This window comes from Xenopus laevis, chromosome 8L (assembly GCF_017654675.1).
Source record: "Xenopus laevis strain J_2021 chromosome 8L, Xenopus_laevis_v10.1, whole genome shotgun sequence".
Taxonomy (NCBI): domain Eukaryota; kingdom Metazoa; phylum Chordata; class Amphibia; order Anura; family Pipidae; genus Xenopus; species Xenopus laevis.
The window spans coordinates 87,441,276-87,465,702 of NC_054385.1; the positions used below are offsets into that span (position 1 = coordinate 87,441,276).

The window sequence follows — 24,427 nt, forward strand, 5'->3', positions numbered from 1 at the left end:
TTGCTTGAAAAATGCATTAGAAATGCATTTGGAATTGTTTCCCTTTTAAAACATATGGCATGATACAAAGAGTCAATGGAAAGACCGACAAGAATGACTTGGGGGTAAAGGGCATGAGGTCTTGCTGTAACCTAAAGAGGATTAGGAATTAAAAAAGCTAAGCAGTCCCCATATTCTGTATTAGGCAATTATTTATTCCGACATGTGCCTTGAAAACATTTTTGGGGGAGTCAAAGCCTTCACTTAGATCAGGGGTGCTTACAATTTTTTTTTTTTTTTTGCTTGTTGAGTCTGTACATGTGGAGTTATCTCCATGGAGAATTATCATGAATATCTTTTAATGATGTATAAATGATGTATAGTCATTGGGATTGGGATTCTTATTGGAGGCAGTTCTCTTGGATTTTATTGGTAAGACTCAATAATAAAATGCTACTGCCGTCCACGTCTCTAGCTGCTTATCAGGTCCAAACTGAGAATTTAAATTGGCATTTCAGGTACACAGAGGCCCAATCAGCCCCCACCAGCCCACTAAATACTGACTTTCTATGGCACCTTATAGCAGCCCCTCTGGCATTTGCCAGAACCCACAGATTGCCAGTTCGGGCCTGTATGCTTGTTTTGGAGGAGCAGAGGAAACTACATTTGTCAGTCACACGTGTTTTGCACAAGAAATACAGGGTGTGAAGGAAATTGTTCCAGTAGTCTGATGAAAAAGAGAAGGTGGCATCTAAAACAGACAATCAATCAACCTTTAGTACTTTGTCATTGCAAAACGCATCTGACATCTGGTGTGCATATTTAATACATATATTAAATATTTCAGGTGTATATTACATTTACACCTGAATGCTTTCCCTTGGATACAGAAACACCGGGAAACACATTTCATAAATATAATTATGAATTTGCCTATTTAATAAGTTATTAGGTGATGGTGTTTGTAATGCAAGAGCCGTACTTGTGCGGCTAGTCAGATGATAAAAACATTACACGTGCCAAGGATAGCCTGCCCCCAAAATATTTTAAATGGATTAAACAGGGAATAATATACCCCTTATTGTATTCTACAAGGATATGAAAAGTCACTGGGGGGGGGGGGTTACATGATCATATACAGGTCACAGAACTGCAACTTGTATAATAATAATAATATGCACATATTGTAATATTAAAATCATATATACCTCATTGTGACTCATGACACTGTATATATTTTATTCTGTAAGATATTAATGGCTCTTGTGCATTTTACCAATTGTCCTTGCAGATTATCAGGTGGATTTGTGTGTTATCCATAAGACTAGAGCCTATCCCTGACAAGTAGGAAGGATCTAGGGAAAACAGGTTTTGCCAACCAAATACTGGGGAACTGACGTCAATGTAATGACTGCAGCATTATCTGCAATACTTTACTCCTTAGCAGTGGAAATCTTCCTATCCTGTGGCACTCACATTGTATAGGGATTTTGGATAGAATGGCTCCATTTCCAGCATTGCAGTACATTGCAAGGGTCCAGCCAATGATCTGAAGAAGAAGAAGCCTAAAACCATAAGGGTCTCAACACCTGTCTTCCCAGACACAGAAACTCACATTCAGTGCCCCCCCCCGACAGGCAAGATGAGACGCCATGTTGTGTGTATACCCTCCAATGTCTTGCAAGGGGTAGAAATTGATTTAAAAAAAATGGCAAATCACAAGGGCAAAACTTTCCATAGTGAGCACATTACAGTGGCACCTGGAGCTTCGGGGTGAGGCAAAAATTGTGATTGATCAAGACAAGACAGGTCCCAAGCCATTGTCTTGTTCATGGTCATTTCCATCACTAACAATATAGCACATGTGTTTTTATGAGGAGTCAATAGCTGTTTTTTCCTGGAACTTGATAGTGTCACTTTAATTAGAGCTTGCATGCAAACACTCCCTGCAAGGGCACAGTGCAGAATACTATCAGACACAACTGGACTGTGCTGGAGGCAAACCCTTTCCTTCCAGCTTTAAAGCTCAACACAGAACTTTTTAATTTGCCTGATGCTGAGGCTGAAGCCATTCTTTAGCTCAAATAATCTCGCTCGGAAAATGAGAGGGGAGGTGTAGTAATTAAGAAGCTTGACAGTGATTATTAGACCAGCGCGTATTCCTAGAACACACCCTTACTGAAAATGATTATTACAGACTTGCCTTGGCTGTGCCAATAAAACATGATGCATGAATATTTCACATATGTATGACGTGCAAGTGTGGAGTCCTACAGAAGCTCAGCTGTGTTCAGACAAGTCAATAAAGCCCCATAATAAACAGAATATTGTCAGAACACTAAAGTATATACGTTTTCAAGGTGTTCTGGCACAGTGAAGTCACTGCATGGGTTCCTGTATTGCACTGCTGGTTCTCCATTGGCAAGCTCAAACCAATATATTATGGGAGAATGAGGGGGACTAAAGGCCAGTTAAAATAAAATTTGGAATGAATTCAGATATCCTTTGGAACTATCGCAAGATGACAGTTTCATAGATCTTTAACCTTACGAGGCAAACAAAGGGTCATTGATAAATGCTGGACCACCAAAATAGGGCTTTAACTTGAAAAGTCTGAAAACCTCAGATCTATTCTCTTGGCAGCTATCATTTGTATAGACTAGTGAATCTGGGGCACCAAATATTAACAGATGTTTCAAAGGATTTCACTGGAGCTAATAAAATAAAATTCAAAAAATTTAAGTTAAACTGGCACAATTATTCCCATCTTTTTGACAAAAAAAATAAAAAATGGCACTGAGATGATTAGAAATGTAGAATTTTCTGGTGTAAATAAACATTTCATTCCAATTGATCGCCATATTAGTCTTTATCTGCTACATTGTTTCATGAGTCAGAAATAGCAATGCAGAGAATTTACACAGACAGGCGGATACTGATATCAATAGCAATTAAATTTACTAATAACTTTTTACGTTTTTTTTTTTTAAATTAATCTATATATTTTTGGTGGCGTTCCCCTGTAAAATACATCTAATAAACCTTGATGAACTGCCAGAAATCTGCTATACAAATGCAAGTAGTCCTTAATATCATCATAACTCACCAAGTGAAGGGAGAGGCCCAGGTGCACCGCCCTGCAAAGGGAGCAGTTCAAAACCGGGAAATTGTAGAGCAGGCACTCTACAATTTCCCTGCTTAGAAATATGCAGCAGCCAAAAATTTGTCTTGCAGACTCCTGTGTACACAGTCCCATCCCCTGTTTATTCTGCTAATCCCTTGCATGTCTGTATCTTGACATTATTAGACAAAACAGTTCCCCTTTAATGTCTACAGATTAAAAGGAATGTTATGTTATATACTGTTGTATGTGCAGAAAAAGAGAGATAAAGCAATAATTGGCACTTGAGATTTCTCGCTTGCAAGGTCAGTTGAGAAGAAATGAAAATGTTTCTCGGATTTGTATAAATCTGCCTGTAATACTTTGCACTGCTGTCGGAGTCAATGGGTGATGCAGTTGTAAATACGCCTAGACATTCAAGGGCTCATTTACAAAAACCACAAAGATGTAGCTGGTCAGTAGCAACCAATCAGAAATTTATTTTGTAAGGTCTACTACAGTGCAGAAAATGAAAGAAAAGACCTAATTGGCATTGGTATTAGCAACTGCACCAATGTTTGTAAATGAGCCCCTTATTATTCTGGGTGCCAAGTTGCCATAGACCTACTGAATGTAGTTACCAACCCAACATGATTTTTTTTTTTAAATTCCAGTGCACCCTATTGGTCAAAAAATACTTATGTGGGAAAACACATGACAAAGCATAAAGATTGATATGATTTTGATATGAGGGATTTTTTTTTGGTGGAGTTCGAGTTAAGGGGAACTTTTAAGAGCGGTTGGTCGCCTTTAAATTAACTTTTAGTATGATGAGACAATTTGCAGTGGGTTTTCTTTATTGATTATTTGTGGTTTTTGAGTTAGTTCGCATTTTAATTAGCGGCTCTCCAGTTTGCAATTTTAGCAGTCTGGTTGTTAGAATCAAAATTCCCCTAGCAACCATGCATTGATTTGAATAAGAGACTAGAATGTGAATAGGAGTGGAGTAATAAAAAGTAGTAATAACTAGGGATGCACCGAATCCACTAATTTGGATTCGGCCGAACACCCGTATCCTTGGTGAAAGATTCGGCCGAATACCGAACCGGATCCGAATCCTAATTTGCATATGCAAACTATGGTGGGAGCGGAAAACATTTTTTACTTCCTTGTTTTGTGACAAAAAGTGACGCGATTTTCCTCCCCGCCCCTTATTTGATATGCAAATTAGAATTCGGATTCAGTTCGGCCTGGCAGAAGGATTCAGCCGAATCCGAATTGTGCTGAAAAAGGCCGAATCCTGCCCGAATCCCGAACCGAATCCTGGATTCGGTGCATCCCTAGTAATAACAATAAATCCGTAGCTTTACAGAACATTTCTTTTCAAGGTGGGTTCTGTAACCCCCATTTGAAAGCTGGAAAGAGTCAAAAGAAAAAGGTAAATAAATTAAAAACTATAAAAAATAAATAATGAAGAGTTGAAATGTTGAAAAGTTGCTTAGAATTTGCCATTCTATAACATACTACGAGTTAACTTAAAGGCGAATCACCCTTTAATAACCTTTAATAAATGCCACTATAATACCCAGGCCCAGACTGACAATCTGTGGATTCTAGCATGATCCAGCTTACTGCTTCCGAAATTAGGGCAGGTATAAGTGGATGTATGCCCCAGTGCAATAAACTGGCACCCAGTGTGGGCAGATCCAATGCTGGCTATCGTAAACTATACACTGGCACTCAGTGTGGGCAGATCCAATGCTGCAGGCCCGGACTGGCAATCTGTGGGCTCTGGCAAATGCCAGAGGGGCTGCTATAAGGTCCTATAGAAAGTCAGTATTTAGTGGGCTGGTGGGGGCTGTTTGGGCCTCTGAGTGGGCTGATTGGGCCTCTGTGTACCTGAAATGCCAGGGCCTAGTTTAATTCTCAATCCGGACCTGCAATGCTGGCTATCCTAAAATATAAACTGGCACCCAGTGTGGGCAGATCCAATGCTGGCTATCCTAAACTATAAACTGGCACCCAGTGTGGGCAGATCCAATGCTGGCTATCCTAAACTATAAACTGGCACCCAGTGTGGGCAGATCCAGTGCTGGCTATCCTAAAATATAAACTGGCACCCAGTGTGGGCAGAGACACTATGGCGGCAGAAAATAGTAAAAATAAATCGTGCAGCCCAGCCAAGCCAGACATTGTGGGTAAAAGGTCTAAATTGGCACTTGGGGTGGATAAAGGCTCCCCCCGCACGCAGGGCAGAGATGCAGGTGCCCGTGCCAGTGAGTGAATGTACAGAATGAGAGGAGGAAGAGAGGAAGAGGAGGGAGGGGTGATGCAGCGCACAGAGAGGAGCAGGCTGACAGCAGTGGGCAGCAGAGCTCAGGCGCCTTTGTACGTTGTACTGCTGCTGTAACCTCACCTACTCGGTGGAGAGAAAGATGGCAGCACCGCTACAACAGCTGTCAGTCGGGAAGGAGCATCTCTGCAGCTAGTTTGGGGCCAAACATGAACTGCAGGGGACCCTGGAGTGACAGTATATACCGCACATCCAGGAGCCGCCAAAGGACTGTCACTGAGAAGCTCTCCCCATCAGCCCCAAGCGCTCGGCACATGCACGCTCAGCAATCCCCCTCTGCAGCACCGGAGACCCGCCGCTAATCTGCCCCCCGCACCGCCGCCCGCCGCTCAGCCTGCCAGGCACAGAAGATACCAAGGAGAAAGCGGGGGCCGCCAAGCGTTTGCTACAAGAATGAGGTGAGGGGAGCGGCGGGGGGATATGTGGGTCCTTTGCTGCAGACAGTGACATTATATGGATCATGCTGGGATTGGAAGAGCTCATTCATTGTAGGGGCACGGTAACGGCCAGGGACATGGCCGATCTCATATATGTGTGTGTGTCACGGCAAGTGACTGTTCTGTGGGAATGTGCAGCTGTATGTGCAGCAGGGAATCGCTCGCTAGCCCCCCATCCCCCCAACTAACCCGAGAAAATAACAATAATGGTCTCACAGGCGCTTCTTACGCAGCGAGGGTTAAGTTAACCCGTCCTGTGCTGAAATGACTTGCGGCGTCCTTGATCTATTGCCGGTGGTTATTTAGAGGCGACTGTAGCGCGCATTTAATCAGCCGCATATATGTCATACCATTTAATGGAGCCTGATGCTAAGCGTGAGCTGAGACCCTCTGAGCACTAGGGGGCGCTCCTATAGTTTTTGCCCAACACACAGGTCTTATACAGTTAATCCACAGCCACAGAAGTATCTATAGCTGTGACACCTATATGTGCCCCTTGTGTGGGTTACACACTGTATCCCGGCATTGTGTATGAGCCTGGCACTGCACACGTGTCATTTACTGCTCTTCCTCATCAGCTCCACTAATAATATGCCTCTAACCTGCCCAGTGACACCTTTATAGCCAATTCTATGGGCTGGGAATGGCAATATCCCTGTCCTCTACTACATTGTACTGTGGTAGTGGAGATGCCCTTGTGTATTTGTGTGTGTATGTATGTATGTATGTATGTATGTGGTCTGTGTGTGTATGTGTGTGTATGTGTGTATGTATGTATGTATGTGGTCTGTGTGTGTATGTGTGTGTATTTGTGTATGTGTGTGTGTGAATGTGTGTGTGTGTGTGTCTGTGTGTGTATGTGTGTGTGTATTTGTGTATGTGTGTGTGTATGTATGTGTGTATATGTGTGTGTGTGTGTGTATTTGTGTATGTGTGTATGTATGTGTGTATGTGTGAGAATGTGTGTGTATGTGTGTGCGTGTGAGTGCGTGTGGGGGATCTGACCTACCAAGATATGTACATAAGTCACTTGCTGCACAATATCACACTGTCCCTGCAACATTCCCCATGACAAAGGTACACACAGCTGTGCATGGAGCATTAAAGTCTCCACACAGTCCAGTTACAGGTGTATTCCTTGCACATTCCCAGTTAAAGAGTGAAATGCACCTGATTTTGTGTTTCAAAGATGTTACTGCAAAATGTACAGCTGTTTTTTTTTTTCAATAAAGGGGAATGCTGAGGAGTTTGCCTTTAACAGACATCATACTATGGCATCTCTGCCAAAGCAATGGAAAACCACCATACAATTCCAGATTTACTAAAGGTCAAGGTCGTTGCCAGGCAGATTTTCTAAGGATTTTTACTTTTGAGCTGAAATTGTCACCTTATGGGAATGTGATGTGCAGGTGTGGGAATGGATAAAGGCAGTGCTACTATGGGCCCAATGCAATATCATTAGTCACACTGCTCACTGTCATGTGGAGAGTCTTGGTCTAAAGAATCAGATGCTCTTTTACAAAAAGTAGCAAGGCTTGATTGGATAGACCTGTGTCTAGAATATTACAGCGCTTTGGTGGGTAAAGAACCTAGACTTCCCAGCCTTGGAGCCCTAGATGGCTACTCAGCTGAGATATATGCCCTTTTAACCCTGACCTGGACACATAGGGTGATGCACTTGAGTTCTGAATCATTCACTAGTTGATTAATGGAGAATTGTGGGAGTTGTAGTACACAAATGCTTGGATGCTTCTAGTTTTGCTGCCTGACCTAGATTACTATAGGCTGAATGGTTTCCCAGGATTTGCATGCACCATTCCTATCATCTGTTGTAATCGGCGTTCTTGATCTAATGCCCTAATCTCCTTTAAATATTGCTATGTGCGCACAGACATGCATTAAACCCATGCTTATTCCCTAGCACTTACATCGAGCAAGAGAGAGTGACACACGCATATTACTGGAGCTTACAAGGGTTTGGCCTCTCATTCTTTCTGGCTTGGCACATTTTATTTTATAAGGTTACAAGAGAAGCAGACTTAAAATAGGCTGAGGATCACCAGAGTGCATGTCTCGTTTGAGGCCCTCTGGGGTGTCTGACCATTCATCCCAGTGATGGGCAACTTCTGTGCTTTCACATAACTTTAAATAATTATCCGCTGCCCCTTAAAGGGACTCTCATTCTTTGCTGGTGTGTGAAAGAGAGCCTGGTGACTGTTACATACATTCATGAAAGAAACAGGGATTAATAGAATAAGGATAAACACTGTGGTTTGCTGTGTATGATGGGAGCTGTAGTTTAACAGACTAAAATATCTTTACCAGCTTTTCATTCATTATACAGGTATAGGATCTATTGTCCAAAATACTTGGGACCTGAGGTTTTCTGAATAAGGGATCTTACTTTAGTTTGTGTCTTCATACTTTGTCTACTAAAAACCATATAACATAAACCCAATATGATTGTTTTGCCACCAATATGGATTCATGCAGCTTAGTTAGGATCAGCTACAAGGTACTATTTTATTATTACAGAAAAAAAGGAAATCATTAAGACATATTTGAATTATTTCCTTAAAGTGTTCACCTTCCAACACTTTTTTCAGTTCAGTTGGTTTCAGGTAGATCACCAGAAATAAAGACTTTTTCCAATTACTTTCTATTTTATGTGTATGACCGAGTTTCTAATATTGAAGTGTAAGTGTAAAGTGTCATTTTTCACCTTTTAAAGCAGCTCTGGGAGGAGGGGGTTACCGACTCTCTATCTTAACTGATATAAATTAATACATTTACTCAGGGCAGCCATCAGGGGGGGACAGGGGGGAGAGTTGTAGGGGCCCCGAGGGTTAGGGGGGCCCGGCCACGCCACACTTACTTGATTAGATGGGCCCCAATCTTTCTGAGAGCTGCTGACTTTGGGAAAGGCGTGGACGTTTAAGGGGCCCTGGCCACCAATTTTCTTATAATGTGTGTGGGGGGGGGGCTGGCCACCAATTTTGGCCACCAATTATTTTTTTCTCATGTGGGGTCCTAGCCACCAATATTTTTTAATGGGGGGCCCTGGCCACAAATGTTTTTTTATGGGGGGCCCTGACCACCAATATCTTTTTATTTTTTATTAACATGTGGGAACCCTAGCCACCAATATTTTTTTTTGTTATTTTACTGTGTGGTGGGGAGGACGGACCTGTAGGTGGAGCTTGCAGTGGGCGCAGTCCCGGGGGCCCAGGAAATTTTGTTGTATGGGGCCCTGTGATTTCTGATGGCGGTCCTGCATTTACTTGATTCCTTTCTTATCTTTGCTGAGCTGAATCCCTGGATTTCATAAAAGGCAGCTGTTAGAATTGATAGAATAGTTGCTAATACTCCAGAGGAGCTGATAAATGTATCAACTAAATGTTGTAAAACTGTAACAGCTCAGAGTCTGCACTTGAATTACTGAGCTGCCAGACTCAAAACACCAAAGACAGGAATATTCAACTTTAAACTTACTCTTTGGGAACTGCCATACCTGTATATGGTAGACGTTAGTAACATATTAACACACGTCCATCAATTTCAACCTTTTAACTCTATATTAACCTGCCTAATTGCTATAATATAATCTGCGTCCTAACCCTAATTTACGGGTTGTCATTTCTTGCACTGAAAATGTGGAATATACCACAGAATATTAGCCTATAGCATTACATGATGTAAGATGTGGACAATTCAGGGCCTAGTCTGTTCAACTGGGGCCGAGGGGCCCTCATAGGACTCTTATGGGTCTCCAGCTGCTTGTGTTCCGCTGAATTCTTTGTTTGACGCCATGAGTTTATTGTATTCCAGACCCGTTGCGTTTGCTTCACAAGTGACGTTAAGTGCTAAATTCGCAAGCAATGCATCATGTATTTTACCCACAATGCTTCATTGTTTCCCAGAATTCCAGCATCACCTGGGGCACATATATAGAGCTTTGTGCTGCAGCTGTGTGATTTTTCAGAATCTTTCTTTTGCTTTACAAAATTTCCTGAATGTGATTGTAGAAAGCCCAGGGAGTGATTACATAGTCAGTTTCCTCGCTCACACACGCTGCATGGATCTCTCATCATCTCATCCAATAGTTACAGTCTGCCAGAAAATGAAACTCCATGGACACATGGCCTGGCAACAGCAGCACAGGCAGGTAGTACATTACTCACCATTATGCTCTGCTTTGGCACTCCTCCTTAACGTCAGCACAGTATCCAATGCTTTATGGCTCTGTACAAAACAATGCTTTCCCCTCATATTTATAGACTCTCATTGAAATTGCGGATCTGCCAATCAAGTCTGAGACCATGGGGAGGTTTTTTTTTTTGTAAATTTTACAAATACTAGTATAATTACAGGGCAGATGTATTAAAATGTAATGCAGGGATTCCCTGAGGGAGTTATTAACAGTTTCCTGACCATGAGAAAAGTGTTTGGAACATTTTTCAAAGCCTTTTTTTCCAGGCATTTTTAAATGTATCAATTAGTTAGTATTGATTTGACTGCATTGAGCAGTAAAATCCAATTGTTTTCCACTGATGTGTAAAGTCCCTGAAAAAGAACATACTGTGTTAGAGTGATAGGGAGCATGTCAATATTATATTTATTAGAGACACCATCTTCTTCTTATACCAAACTGCCCCTGGCACCTGCAGCCTGTTGGTACTTGCTGCTTATGACACTTCAAGATGGCGTTGGGTTGGAGGTGGTCGAAGTTGCGCCAGCGTTGACTTCGCCGCACTTCGCCAGGCGTAGATTCGCCAGGGCTGCACAAATTCACGAAGATCTGAAGTTGTGCACAAGTTACCGATCGTTTGCAAAGTTGCGCTAGCGATGTTACGATCAGCAGTTCGAAGTTACGCTAGCAAAAGCTTATTTGCATACAGCGCGAAATAGAAGTTTAAATGCACGCGTATGCTGCAGCAAATAAATAACACTACAGAAGCCCAGGGAAGCTTAATAAAAATATAGAGGTGTTCTAATGCCCTAAACATGTGCCCACAGTATAGTTTAGGTGCCATATGTTGACAAAAGTAGGGGGGAAGGAGGGTACCCTAAGGCTTTTTCAGCCTATCACCCTATATAAAGTAAAAAACTTGTTTTTTGGGACTTTTTTTGAGCCAGGGACTTTTAGGAAACTGGCGAAGTGGCAAAATTACGTAACGCTGCGTTAGCCACTTCGCCGGTTAGTGAATTTGCCCTATGTTTTTAAATTTCTCCCAAATGATATATCTGGGTATTTGATGAATGTGCTACTCTCGTAGAATACTAAATGGTAGTAATGTTAATTTCATCCGATCTTTCTGACTATCATATAGTAACTTTTTTGTTCCAGAATAGGGCATGTAGTGAAATAATCTAAGAATTCTCATACAGGAAGTAAGTAGGTTTTCTGTAATGTACGAATATTAGCAGATGGTCATATGAGAACAAATGGTGTTAATAAAAGAGTGAAAGCTTTTCCACTGAGGTCAAATTATTGCAAAGTATCACATGTAGAAGCAAAAGAGGTTGCATGGTTCTTGTATGCTTGAGATGCATGAGATAGTTTCTATAGAACTCAAGATACAAATCATTTTAGATACACCACTGAATGTCTCAAGTCTTATCAGCTTTGGATATATGACAGTATAGTATCAGAAGGCCAGCTCCCTGATTCTGAAAACTGATGTGATACCTGTGATGGGCTTCTGGTGAGAACCACATTATAAATAATTCAGCCTTAGTGGTCACATATCTAATGGGATTTAGTAAGAAACCACAGTTAAATGTTGACATTTATTTAGTCTAACAAAGTAAATAATGGTACAGGTGTAGGATCCATTATCCGGAGACCCAATTTCCAGAAAGCTCCAAATTATCTGAAGGCCATCTCCTATAGAGAAATATTTTTTTTCTTTCTCTGTAATAATAATAAAATGTACCTTGATCCCAACTAAAACATAATTCATCCTTATTGAAGTCAAAACAATCCTATTGTATTTATTTAATGTTCGAAGGGATTGTTCACTTTCCAAACACTTTTTTCCAGTTGAATTGTTTTCAGATTGTTCACCAGAAATCAAGACTTTTTTCAGCTGCTTTGCATGTGTTATTTTTTATTGTTTTTCCAAAACTGAAGTTGAAAGTATAATGTCCATGTCTCTGGTGTTTCAGTCTGGCAGCTCAAATAATCCAGGTGCAGATTCTGATCTGTTACAATTTGCTACATTAGTTGATACATTTCTCTGCAGCATTAGAAAAATGGTCAGAAATAGAAAACAGTAAAAAGTCATTGAAAAAAATCTTTTTTTTCTGATGCAAGGGTGCCATTTAATTAAAAGTTAGCTCTGAGTCCCTCAAGTATTGCTAGTGAAACAAATCATCAGATTTTCTAAACTCAATTGTAATATACATTCCAAAACTGGAGCCTAATAGCTTAACTATATGAAATGTTTAATCTGAAAAAACATCCTTCAAAAAATGCCACTGAGCAATGAGGAAAGAGACAAGTGAGTATGAACCGGAAACTTTTCTGAATGAATAAACAGGAGAGTTGTTGGATGCACATAACCATGTTAGCAATGTCCAGAAGAGAGTCACTTGATATAAAGTCCCTAAACTCATTAAGTAAAGTATACTCTGTTATGAAAGCTGAGTAGAGCAGACAGTAATAACTGACTATACCTATATCTCCCCTTGTAAAAATCAGTTAAACATTACCCACAGAGCCAAGCTATCATTGCAGAAGGAGACCAGTTCAAGCATTCTATGGATCCCAGTTAACAAGCTCTGTAAAGGAATGGAACCATTTAAATAAATATAATAGATGTTATAGAATAGGTTTGTCAAGGTTTGATTTGATAGTATAACGGGTAACCCTGGTGGTCCGGTGGGCCGGCGGGGACGCCCTTCACGTTGCTCTTCCTCCTCTCATGCTGGTTTCTCTTTGGGCATGTGCACTTCAGGTTTTATGTGCCGGGTGCGTGACATCATCAAATCGGTGGCACAAAATTTTATATATTTAAAGGAGCTGCGGGCCTCTAATCGTTGCCCGTTGTTAGGTGTAATCTGATTAGTTTCCTGGCTGTGATTTTGTTTCTGAATATCCTGATTTTGATCCCTGCCTGTCTGACTATCCTGAACTCTTCCAATTCTGACCTTTTGCCTGTCTGACTATCCTTGAACCCCCGCCTCTACCGACCCTGGCCTCCCGGATTATCCTTGAACTCTGCCTGTACCGACCCTGGCCTGCCTCACTATCCTTGAACTCCGCCTGTACCGACCCCGGCCTGCCTGACTACGCTTTATTGTTTAATCCATGTGAATCTGGTGTTGCCTTCCATCCAAAACCTTGGAAACAAACGTTTGCTCATTCAGAACTCTTGCTTTGCTGCAGCATCTGAGTAGCTGAGGGCTCCTCCCGAGGCCAAAGGCGGCTGCTACAGGCAGAAGATTGAACCATGACCAGGGAGCCTAGCCTAGCACTTGTTCTGAATTTAGGGAGCTGTAGGTGACAAATAGTAGTGGAATCCTTGACATCAAATAAACATGAATGTGTGGTGCTAGCCAAAGCTGGCAATCGAAACATTCTGCGAGATGGTAGAGAGGCTCTTATATTCAGGGGCGATCCTGGCCCCTCCGCCGCCTGAGGCAGCAGCAGTTGCTGCTGCCCCCCCCCTCCCCCGGAAATTCGCTCTTAAAGTACCAGGAGCAGCATTTTTGCTGCCCCTGGTACCTAGTGGGGTGCTGCCACCTGAGGCGACGGCCTCAACTTGCCTCATTGGCGAAGCACCCCTGCTTATATTGTGGGGCAGATTTATTAAGGATCAAACTGGGGAATCCAGAAGGAATTCAGCAGCTCGGTCTACTTTATGATTTATGAAAACTTAACTGACTTTTAAAGTTGATACTCCTGTTAGTTGATTAGCTCTGACCAACCAGCTCTGTGTAGTGTTAGCGCTCAGTGCTGCTCCCCTGTCTAGATACAAAAAACATCAACAGAACGGGAAGCTCACTGCCTGTGGCACGCCTGAGTTAGTATAGCTGGAAACAACGTTGTATTATTCTCTGCCTTTGTATGCCTGTTTTGAGTAGTCTTGTTTCCTTGGAAAGATGGGAAGTGTATGCCAAAACTTAAGGATATTTGACTGTATTCCTTTGAGAGAACTGCAATAATAAAACTGCACATCAAAACTAGGGATGCACCAAATCCAGGATTCGGTTCGGGATTCGGCCAGGATTCGGCCTTTTTCAGCAGGATTCGGATTTGGCCGAATCCTTCTGCCTGGCCGAACCGAATCCGAATCCTATTTTGCATATTGCGTCAGTAGCGTGCTCCCGGCGGCACAACAGGGGGTGGGGGTCCCTGGACAGCAGCCACGGTGGGCCCTGGGGTCCCCAGTCTGACCCTGAACCTAAAAGTTAGGTTTAGGTGAATTAATTAGACTGTTTAATTATGATTGCTATAAATTATCTCTCTTTGGACCAAAGATGAACTTGAATTTCCAGTGTCATGGCTCCACAAGTATTTTGATATCTGTTCAGGTCCAGTAACCTAAAGTAACCAACCAGCAGCTCACATTATGGATTTAGTGTAGAATAACAAAAGCAAACATCTTTGCACACAGACCTGCCCCCGAACCTGTACCAATTTACTCAATCCATGACCAACTGCCCCTAAAGAGTGCCCATGGACTGTCACACACACCCGAGTCCTGACTGCTGTGTGGCTATTCCATGGGTACCCTTCCTGACACAGAATTATTGAAACAAATTTCTTGATGGGATTTGGTACTGTTTATCGTTGGCACCAGACTGGAAGTTCCAAAAGACTTTTATTTATATCAGGGATCCACCTAATCCACTATTTGGGATTTGGCCAAATCCCCTAATCCTTCATGAAAGATTTGGCCGAATACAGAAACAAATTTAAACCCTAATCTGCCTATGCAAATTAGGGTTGACAAGGGAAAAAGTGGAAATTCCAAATCAGAATCCTGAACTGAATCCTGGATTGGGTTCATCCCTTATTTATAAATGGGTTTATTACAAGCACACAGTGTAACCTCTAAAATGAGAGGGCATTTGCACACACACAAATTTTAGGCCAGTGCACAGTTTTTATAAGTGTGCAAAATTATAATTTTTTGGTACACAGTCAATAGGAATTTAGAGTCAGCATTATATATATATATATATATATATATATATATATATATATATATATATATATATATATATATATGTGTACAAAAAGAAGTAGCAACAGCACTCACGCTTTACAGCAGGTTCAGCGGTGCACGTCCCTTGGGGATTCCGGACAGTCCTCCACAATTTCACAATTTTGGCAGATATATATATATATATATATATATATATATATATATATATATCTGCCAAAATTGTGAAATGTAGACACAAAATAAGCAAGGTGTTGTATGGCTTTCAGGATGCATATGGTAATATTGCAAAATGCTGCAAGTATCTTCCTTTAAAGGAAAGATCTTTTAATTTACTGACAGTACATTTTGGCCGTGATTCTTTATTTGTCTCTCAATGGCTTTACTGTGAATAATGGCATGTTTTTACTTAGATTTGCAATATTACCACTTGTACATTCTTGTTGCACTTAGGATTCTATGGCATGTAGCGCTGATGTACTGTATATAGCATGGAAAGTTTCCAGAGGTGTAACTAGAGAGGAAGCAGACCCTGCGGCTGCAGGGGGCCCCATGAGGCCCAAATACAGGACAATCCCTTGATATTTTGGAGGCCCTAAAATTAATTTGCTATGGGGCCAAGTAACATCTAGTTACTCCACTCAAAGTTTTTCTCTAAAGTAAACAATAAACTTGCAAAATATATGCTGGTGATAAGTAGCAGCTACTCTTAGCTGGATAGAATAGGTTTTGTTGATTTCTGCAGGGCAAATACCCCCATAGATAAAATAGCATCAACCAGGACAGGTATTAAGAGAGAAATTGTGACAAACAGACTGCAGAAGAGAGCCAAAATGAATACTAATAGTTGTTTTGTATTAAACACACTAATTGACGACATTATATGCTATTAATACAGTCCATTTTGCATTCAAACCACCTATTCTGACGTGTTTCTTAACACTTCCAAGGCCTGTTTTTCACTGTCGTGAATAAAGTGTTGTTGCCATTGTTACCACATGATGTGATGTTAACATCAAGTATGTTTTGTGAATTGTGCCATCATCTCATTGATAAAAATCGCAGTATTTTCTGCATGTTTGCACTCTTTAGTGAGCTACTATAACGTGGTGTTACTTGAACTAATTTATTGCTGAGCCATACCTAGTCATATGTTGTGGCACCTACCGAAGTAGAAACCACACATATGTTGTCGTTTTCTCATGAAATAAGGGAAATTTCTCCATCTGAGTATATGTTTTTGCTCAAATTCTAATGGGTGGTACCACAAGCCATAATGATGGCTTCCTAACCATACAGCACTTGTTATCATTGCAAAGGTCAGGTGTATGTAATGCTAATTTCCGTGCACCTAATCAAGGTTTTCAGTTTAGTGCATGATCTCCTTCTGTTATAAAAGTAGCATCACTCTCCAGTGACTGGCTGATTTGTGTTACGCACAAGATTTATAACTCGCATTAATCCCTCAAACTAGATGCACGGCCAATCGTCTCTGGGCTGCTTTCCAAGTAGTTTTAAAATGTTTTAAACTGAAGACTAGACACGGGGAAGATGATATCCTGGCACTCTTTAATATACAGTGGATGTATAAATACATAAACACGTAAAAGGCTTCCTACAAGACTCTTATACACAAAGGTCAACAGGGAATTGAACATGAGAAATTGCATATCGTTAAATTTTCCATGGACAGCTCTGCGCTAGATCCAAACACTGCAAGCTTGAGGTCTCTCTTACTGGAAATCTATTTGTAGAACAAAAAAGAATGCGTTTAGAAAGGCCATCTCTATATGTATATGTGACGTTTCACTTAGCTACAGGGAGCATTGATAGCAAAAGACAAGAAGGTGGATGACTGGGCCTGTTGCTGCTGCCTGCAGATTCTCACACATACTGATAATGTCTAAAGTGATATAGGTTTCATTAAAAGACCTGGTTGAAGTGAAAGGGATGATTGAAGGCTTACAAATATTTATCAGCACCACTTCTGCACAAAATATTCTACCCAGATAGCCCCATCGTCTTCACTACAACTCAAGGGCACAAACAACAGGCCAAATTGGCACAGGTCAGTGCTATTTCCTACCCTATTTAATAAACAGTGCATTAAACTTAACATGTGTACAGGCCGAGGTTTGTTTATTCATACATCTTTTTTGAAGATTCATACATCTTTTTCGAAGGTTTCATGCATTTTTTTGCAATGTTTGTGAATGAGGGCCACTCGGTTTCTCTCTATTACTATTGGAGCCCAATGGTCACTTACCAAAAACATCCTCTATTTCTGCTACTGAAAATAGGGATTGATAGCGACTGGTTACCTGTTAAGCTGGCCATACACAGGCAGGTTTTGTTGCAGCTATGACAACTATCCTATCTGCTAGAAAGATGATCATTTGAACAAACGATTCACCTATCCATGGTAAACTATTTGTGCAGCGCCAGATTTAGTGGGCGATAGCCCCGAGGCAGCGCAGGCCTGGTTATATCTTTGTCGTTTAGGCTGCAAGATCTCACACAAATAATCAATGTAATGATAAGTAGGCGATTATGGATCCTGCTAAAATCAGACATTTCACACAAAAATATCTGCCCATGTATGGCCACCTTAAAACCAATATTTTATTTTTTGACATTGATGATGATATCCAAAATAAAACTTAAACTTTCTTGGCTTTTTAGAGCTTTCATCTATCCCTGCAGCTCCTCCACCCAATGGAAGGTCCAAACAAATAACATTAGCAAGTTTATTTTTATAATAGTAAAGGACTTAACTACATTTATATCAATCTTACAAGGCATTAACAAGGACATAGGGGCTGCTTCTTTTATCAGTAATAATACAGTTCTCAGAGCCCTGCCCCATCCAAATTGCAGATATATGGAGGAAAGACTACATTTCCCAGAATTCCCTTTCGTAAAACACTTTCTTTTTGTGGCAGCAGCCTGATTACAAACCCAGACAGGAGAGGGTGCTTGTAGATGAAGGAAGTAAGTAAGACCTTATATATGCTAAAGACAGCGCAATATACTGGTACTTTTTTGAGAGAGCTACATGATGGTGCTTAAGGTATCAGTTCCTTAACGTAATCAGTGCCAAAAAGATTATTAGTGCGTTTTTGTCCATTTTAAAAAAAACTCTATTTTATTATCTTCTAATAGCACATCAAGTGCAAGAAAATGTAGCAAGGCAAATGGAATAAAACACAACAACATGCTCATGAGACCAGGCAGGATATAATTAAATCAATGAACTAATATGTTTAGATGCAGTCAAACCTTGGCAGAATCCTAAGCTTATACTTCATTTAGGCGTGCCAACTAGGGAGCCATATGCAGGCTGTAAGCACAGATACCCTTGCTGTCTGCATTTTGCACCAGATTCTTAACCAGAACATGATCATAGAGGTGCAAGTGCTCTGTAGATGCATAACTTTGCACCTCTTAGTGTAAGTGCACTTGTGCCTTTATCATTAGTATCATGTAATAATGTTTTAATTAAAAGAAAAGTCGCATTATGGCATTTAGAAATGATCCCTGCCCTTGTTTACAGACAAGGGAAAACAGGTTATTCTGCAATTGGGTCAGTGTTTATGTGAAGCATAAAGAAAGTTATAAATGTTACTACATGCTCTGTGGAATAAAACAAGTTTTATGACATTAAAGAAATATTGTTTTACATTCCTTTCCAAACACAACTCCCACATGTTCCAAGAGCATGCTGTTACAGTTGCACCTTATGAAATACAATGTGTTTAAAGCAAGAGGATATTTAATATAAAAGTCTGAGTTGTGCAACCATTGGCCAGAGCTGCAAAACTGTCCATCATTATATGGCCAGGGCACACATTTTTACTGTTTTTATATCGTTCCTGCCAGCAAAATAGGGTCCCTATCCATTATGGATAGTCAGTTTCATGTTCCTCATTCAAGCCACACAAGTTCCAGTCTGTCAGGGGAATCACAAATAGAGGAATTGCAAAGATTTCTTGCATGTGTAACTTCCAGGCCTTGAACTGCTGCTGCTGAGCTTTAAACCTCATAGTCTTTGTCTGTTTAGAGATACTAATGTATAATTACCCAAGAATGTCCCCCAGGATTGTATTCTTTTAGCCCCAAAATTTCACTGACTTCTTGTGATTCAACAGCACAAGAATAAAAAACACAGTTTAAGACATGACTATATGTCATAGTCTTTAAGATCGGGTTCATTTCTAACTTTACAGTACCTTTTGAAGTGAATCTACATCCTGCCATAAAGATTGTCTATTTTAAATCATATTATGGCAAGGGGCGTCTGTGTCACCTCCCATGGCAAGTATCCTAATACTGTGTAAAGTTACTGCTCCACTTTCCGTTCAGGTTCCACACGCATGGCCCTCCTGTACTGAAAGTACCAAATACCCTGTGAAGAGTGCATGGTTCCTTTGCACATGCATATTATGATCCCTCCACTTAGTACAGGTCTAAAGGGCACCCACATTTAATTTCCAGTGGCTTGATAATGTATTTTCAATTAGGACATATTATAAGCACAGGGATTCTAATTCAGGGTAGGGACAAAGGGTAAATGCCTACTTTGACATAAACCATGCATGTGTTTACTCATAAATGAAATATTTTTTCATGGGGTGTCAATAGGCTGATAATGTTATAGGGCTCCTTCTCATTCCCACCATCACAAAGTCCATTTGTTGGTTGATGGCTATAGATGAGATCCTTTTCTTAGTAGCATGTATTATTATTCCAGCTGGTTAAAAGCCAATGGCATATAAAGTAAAATGTAGACACATATATACCTAACAGCCGGGATCCGTAAAGCTTGGCCAGGCCAATAACAAATGGATCATTACCCAATTCAGCCATCAGCATGGTAGGTTAAATTGACTCATATAACCTATCAACCCTTGGCCCCATTACTGGATGGGTCAGAGTAATGCAACTGGCTTATTAATGCAGCTTGACCTGTATCTGTGCCCCATGCATGAGCCAATAAGATGCTGACAGTTAGGAAAGGCACAATCGTCGCTCAGTTATCTGCCTGAGTATGGGCATCCTAGTGTGACTGCTAAAAGCTTGCCTTCAGTCACAGGCCTGCAAAAAGGCAGGACTAGAATCAGTTTCCATGTCAACCAGTTGCATAGGTTCCTCATTGTGACAGCTCTATGGTGCTACATTTGCACAGGGTTTATTAGTGAACCAGTGTTATTTCTTCTTCTTTACTTTATTCCAACATAATGATGAGGGCCTGGCTGACAATCTCAGCTACAGTGTTGATCAGTTGCTCTCTCTGCTGCAGAAATAGGCTCCATGCAGTTCTAGAACTACAGCTACCAGGATGCCTTGCCCAAAAACAAACTAAACATGCAACTTCTATTCTAAATGATTAATAGGATATTAATCTCTACTACCAGGATCACAAAGTACCTCCCATGCACTATATTGTAATGCTATAAGTATTATTTCTGTAGCTAGGACTGCCACCTTTTTTGGAAAAAATACCAACATTTCTATATCTTTCTCCTCTATTAATAATAGTGGCATCAAACAACAGATGATGCCAGTAAAATATCTGCGATGTAGCAACCCTAAGCGATTCAAATCAGTGAACGCTTACAATTTCTTTTCCCAGCCACACATGCACATCTGATATACTAGAAGTATCAAAAAATTCAATTACCTACAGTAAGAAAGTAATGGAAAGTACTAATATATATGTACAATTGACAAAATTGAAGTAGTAAACCTTATATAATACTAGTAATGATAGCTTTTGGTGTTCTTGTTTGCAGTATCGTTTGCTTTTTTGTAGGTTACAGATACAGTATATGTAAATATATTGCATCAATTAGTCTGTTATAGTTCCAGGGATATTTTGGTCCAGTGAATGAACTAGCACTGTAAGAAAGAGATGTCCCAAGGTTTTGCCCACCACGAAGTTCCCACCCATCCATTCTAAATCTTATAAGAGTGATTGTCAACTGTTGGGCAATACCTTTATGAAAGACCTGAGCCATTTACCTTCTTTGGCAACAGTGAAAGAAGTAAAACTATGGAGATGCCAGCTAAAAAATTAAATACTGATAACTATTTTATTACGCTATCCATAATTAAATATGGGGTAGTCCAACACTGAGTTGCTTAATAATCATAGATGCAAATGCAAGATACTGTAGATAAACAGGAACAGAAGGGCTGACTTTGAAGGACAAAATAACAGTGAAATATAACTATGAAACACTGTGCACAGAGGACGTGAAGGGTGAAGGAGAGAAGGAGGTATGGCAGGTGATTAGGAAGGATATTATAGGCAGAAACCCAAAAGCCCAAGGAAAGCCTGTGACAAGGAGAAACACATTTTAAGTAGGTTACTGTTACATGATCCTCTGATATTATATCATAGGAAAACAGGGATAATGTTGCCATATTATGTGAAAGGAATGTCATACTGGCATCTGAAGAAAAGTAGGTTTCCTCATTTGTATGTAATCCAACACCCTTATCTTGATCATCCTCATAGATGGGAGAGGACGCTAAACTTTACTGTGCATGCTTTACTATGTATTATTTTGCTCTCATTAGTGCTCTGGCACTTCCACCTAAGCATAAGAAAATTACTATTCGCTGAGCACTTGGGAACAGGTATTGCTGCACCCTGCACCTTATGACTGCTGCCACTACTTAAAGCAATGATGCACAATTTATGGGATGGGAAGGACATGCCTATGTGCCTCTTCAAATTGGCATTCATAAATGCAGCACTGTGAACACAGGAATTTCTATATTCATTGTGCAATGTAAAGACCTGCACCCAAGGTGCAAAGTGTGGGATGGGGTGCAAAAATTCAAACAAACATGGCGGGTTGTGCCTATTTATTGTAATTTGCACCCTGTCCTGCACCTTGTAAATGATGCCCTTAGTGTTCATGTTAGTAAAGTTAATGTGGCTTCTTTGCAAGACACATGCAAAGACAAGCCTGTAGCATAAATGCTGGTTTAGTTTAGGCTTCTGGGGACTATGGAAGTCTAAATATTTACAATAGAACCCCCATTTTATTTTTTTAGGGGACCAGGACAAAATTATGTTAAATCCGGGAAAATGTAAAATCAGGGAAATGTGTTAAACTAACTTTTTCTTAAAGTTCTGTAAGGATATAAGCACAGGAGTCCATTTCACTTTGAGATACAATATTTACTAAGTTAATAACAAGGGTTAAACATTGCAGTGTAATGTTACACTATGGGGGGGGGGGCAAGTGCAAGGCCTCAGTCACATACACAACCTAAAGCAATAAGTGATTGGTGCAGGACTGCAGACTAATTGGAACTGCCCATTTACAAGCAGAACCATGGCAAAATATACTGATTAGTTTTTTTAAACCTCTTTATTTCACAAACAACATTCATAGAGGGAAAAAAGCAGTTTTCGGGTACATCAGGAAAAAAATTGTGATGTAAAACCTGGGAAAACATTACTTAAAATCAGGGAAATGCACCCATTGAAATGCATTATAAATTGGTGGGACCACAAAAAAAAAATGGAAAATGCGGGAAAACTTAAAATCAGGGTACTTAAAATTGAGGTTTCACTGTTAATAGAATTTAACATGTATAAAATAGTGCTGCTATACACAATTTAAGGAATTTTATATGGTTAAGGTTCTTTATTTGTGGGGGCCCTGAATTACTGGGAGCTGCTGAAATTTACCTTGTCTGTCCCCTTGTTTGTTTCACATGAACTCAGGGATGTCCAGACAGTGGCCTGCGGGGAATTTTATACCACCGTTCCGGCGAATGACAGGTTGGACACGCCTGCTCTTACTCTTTGTGACAGTGAGTGTGCAAATATCACAGCACGTGAGAACCGGTTACTTTTTTTTGTAAAAACAGAATGCTGTGGTTTTTACTATTGACATTTCACTTTGAGCGTAGCCACAGCCTGTCTGCCTTATACAAAATGCTTCAGTCCACAATACAAATGCTTGTTTACTCAATCAAATGACATGTTAAATCCAAGAAAATGTTAGAATGTAGAGACTATTTAAAGATTGTATTCAATTTACCAAAGAGTTAACTGTTTTTGAAAGAGTTATTTGCCAATTTATAAACGCACAATGATTTTTTTTGCAGTGCTGTACACCAGGGAGTGCCCTGGTGAGAGTAGTGTTTTTTGGATAGTTTTATGTTTGAGACCCCCATTTATGTCAGCTCTAACATAAATTAACCTTTAAGTTAAACAGTCAGAAGTATAAATAGACATTTCCCCCAAATCACCCTCTATACCCCCATACTGGAGCTTTGCTTCCCCCGCTCTGAGCCCCTCTGGGAACTTTAGAGTTTCTGAATTAAAACCTTTTATTGATCTATTATTGCATTTAAATATAAGTATTTAATATATGCCCAAACAAATGCCACATGTCTACAATATCCAGAGATTTATTTGACTAGAGGAATAAATCTGTATGCCCCATTTATAATGTTTCTTAAAGTGTGCAGAGAAAATGTTGCTATTTTGGCCTCCCATATATATGTCATATACAGTATAGACTTAAAATCCAGTTTCCGAGGTTTGATGCTTTATTTGGCACTTGCTTGTGTCATTTGGCAGTCATTAATCTTGTAAGTGTCCAAGGCTTTTACAAGCAGCAGTCTTAATTTTGAAAGTATAAATAGTGCCGGTGTTGATAAATGATGTCCTCTATTGCTGTGGTTATTGACAATAAATGAAGTGCACAGTGTGTATTCATGAGAAAGGTTTTTGGTGGGCACGTTGATTATGGTTACATTGGGGAAGGCATAGCAGGTTAGTTTGTTACAGCGATGCTGGTATTTGAACATCTGATCCAGACGTTTCACCGCATATCATGACAAAACCCACATTTTATATCATGCAACTACAACTGTATTGATTGATTTTCAGATGCTGAGCTACATATCTCAGAAACCCCCCAATAGACATGAGTGTGGACACAGTAAGAGACTGATTCTAGAAACAGATTGGCAACCCCAGACTGTAGATCATTTCTGTACATATATGGGATTCTTTACTGAATGGGTTGCTCTCCATGGTCCTGGAAAGTGGACTTCCCCCAACCCTAATTCTGGACAACTAATTGCACCAGTCTGCTGATAAGAGAATACACAAAGTGAGCAAATACAACATACACTATAAGGTTGCATCTAAATTGTCTTGCCCCTAGACTTAATACACCTATTAATGTGCAGCAGTGTAAGGAAATCCTGACACTGACTCTATGTAAGTTCACGGCTTTTCCTACATTGAATCCTCCTATAAATTGTCAAGTTCTCTTTATTGTAAGATACCTGGTTTAAATAAAGAGAAGGTAATATATTTTTTGCACTTTTACAAAGGACACCACTTATT

The 24,427-nt window shown here is 40.3% G+C and overlaps 1 protein-coding gene across 4 annotated transcripts in view; it reads left to right on the forward strand.

Moving 5' to 3' along the window:
* The first annotated feature begins 5,386 nt into the window (after positions 1–5,386).
* evl.L (Enah/Vasp-like L homeolog) overlaps positions 5,387–24,427 on the forward strand; it is a 90,059-nt gene continuing 71,018 nt past the window's right edge. The window contains exon 1 of one of the 4 annotated variants that reach the window (XM_018229163.2): positions 5,387–5,830. In XM_018229163.2, the coding sequence (XP_018084652.1) occupies positions 5,826–5,830 (5 nt within the window). In that variant the 5' untranslated portion in view covers positions 5,387–5,825. 4 annotated transcript variants of the gene reach the window in all.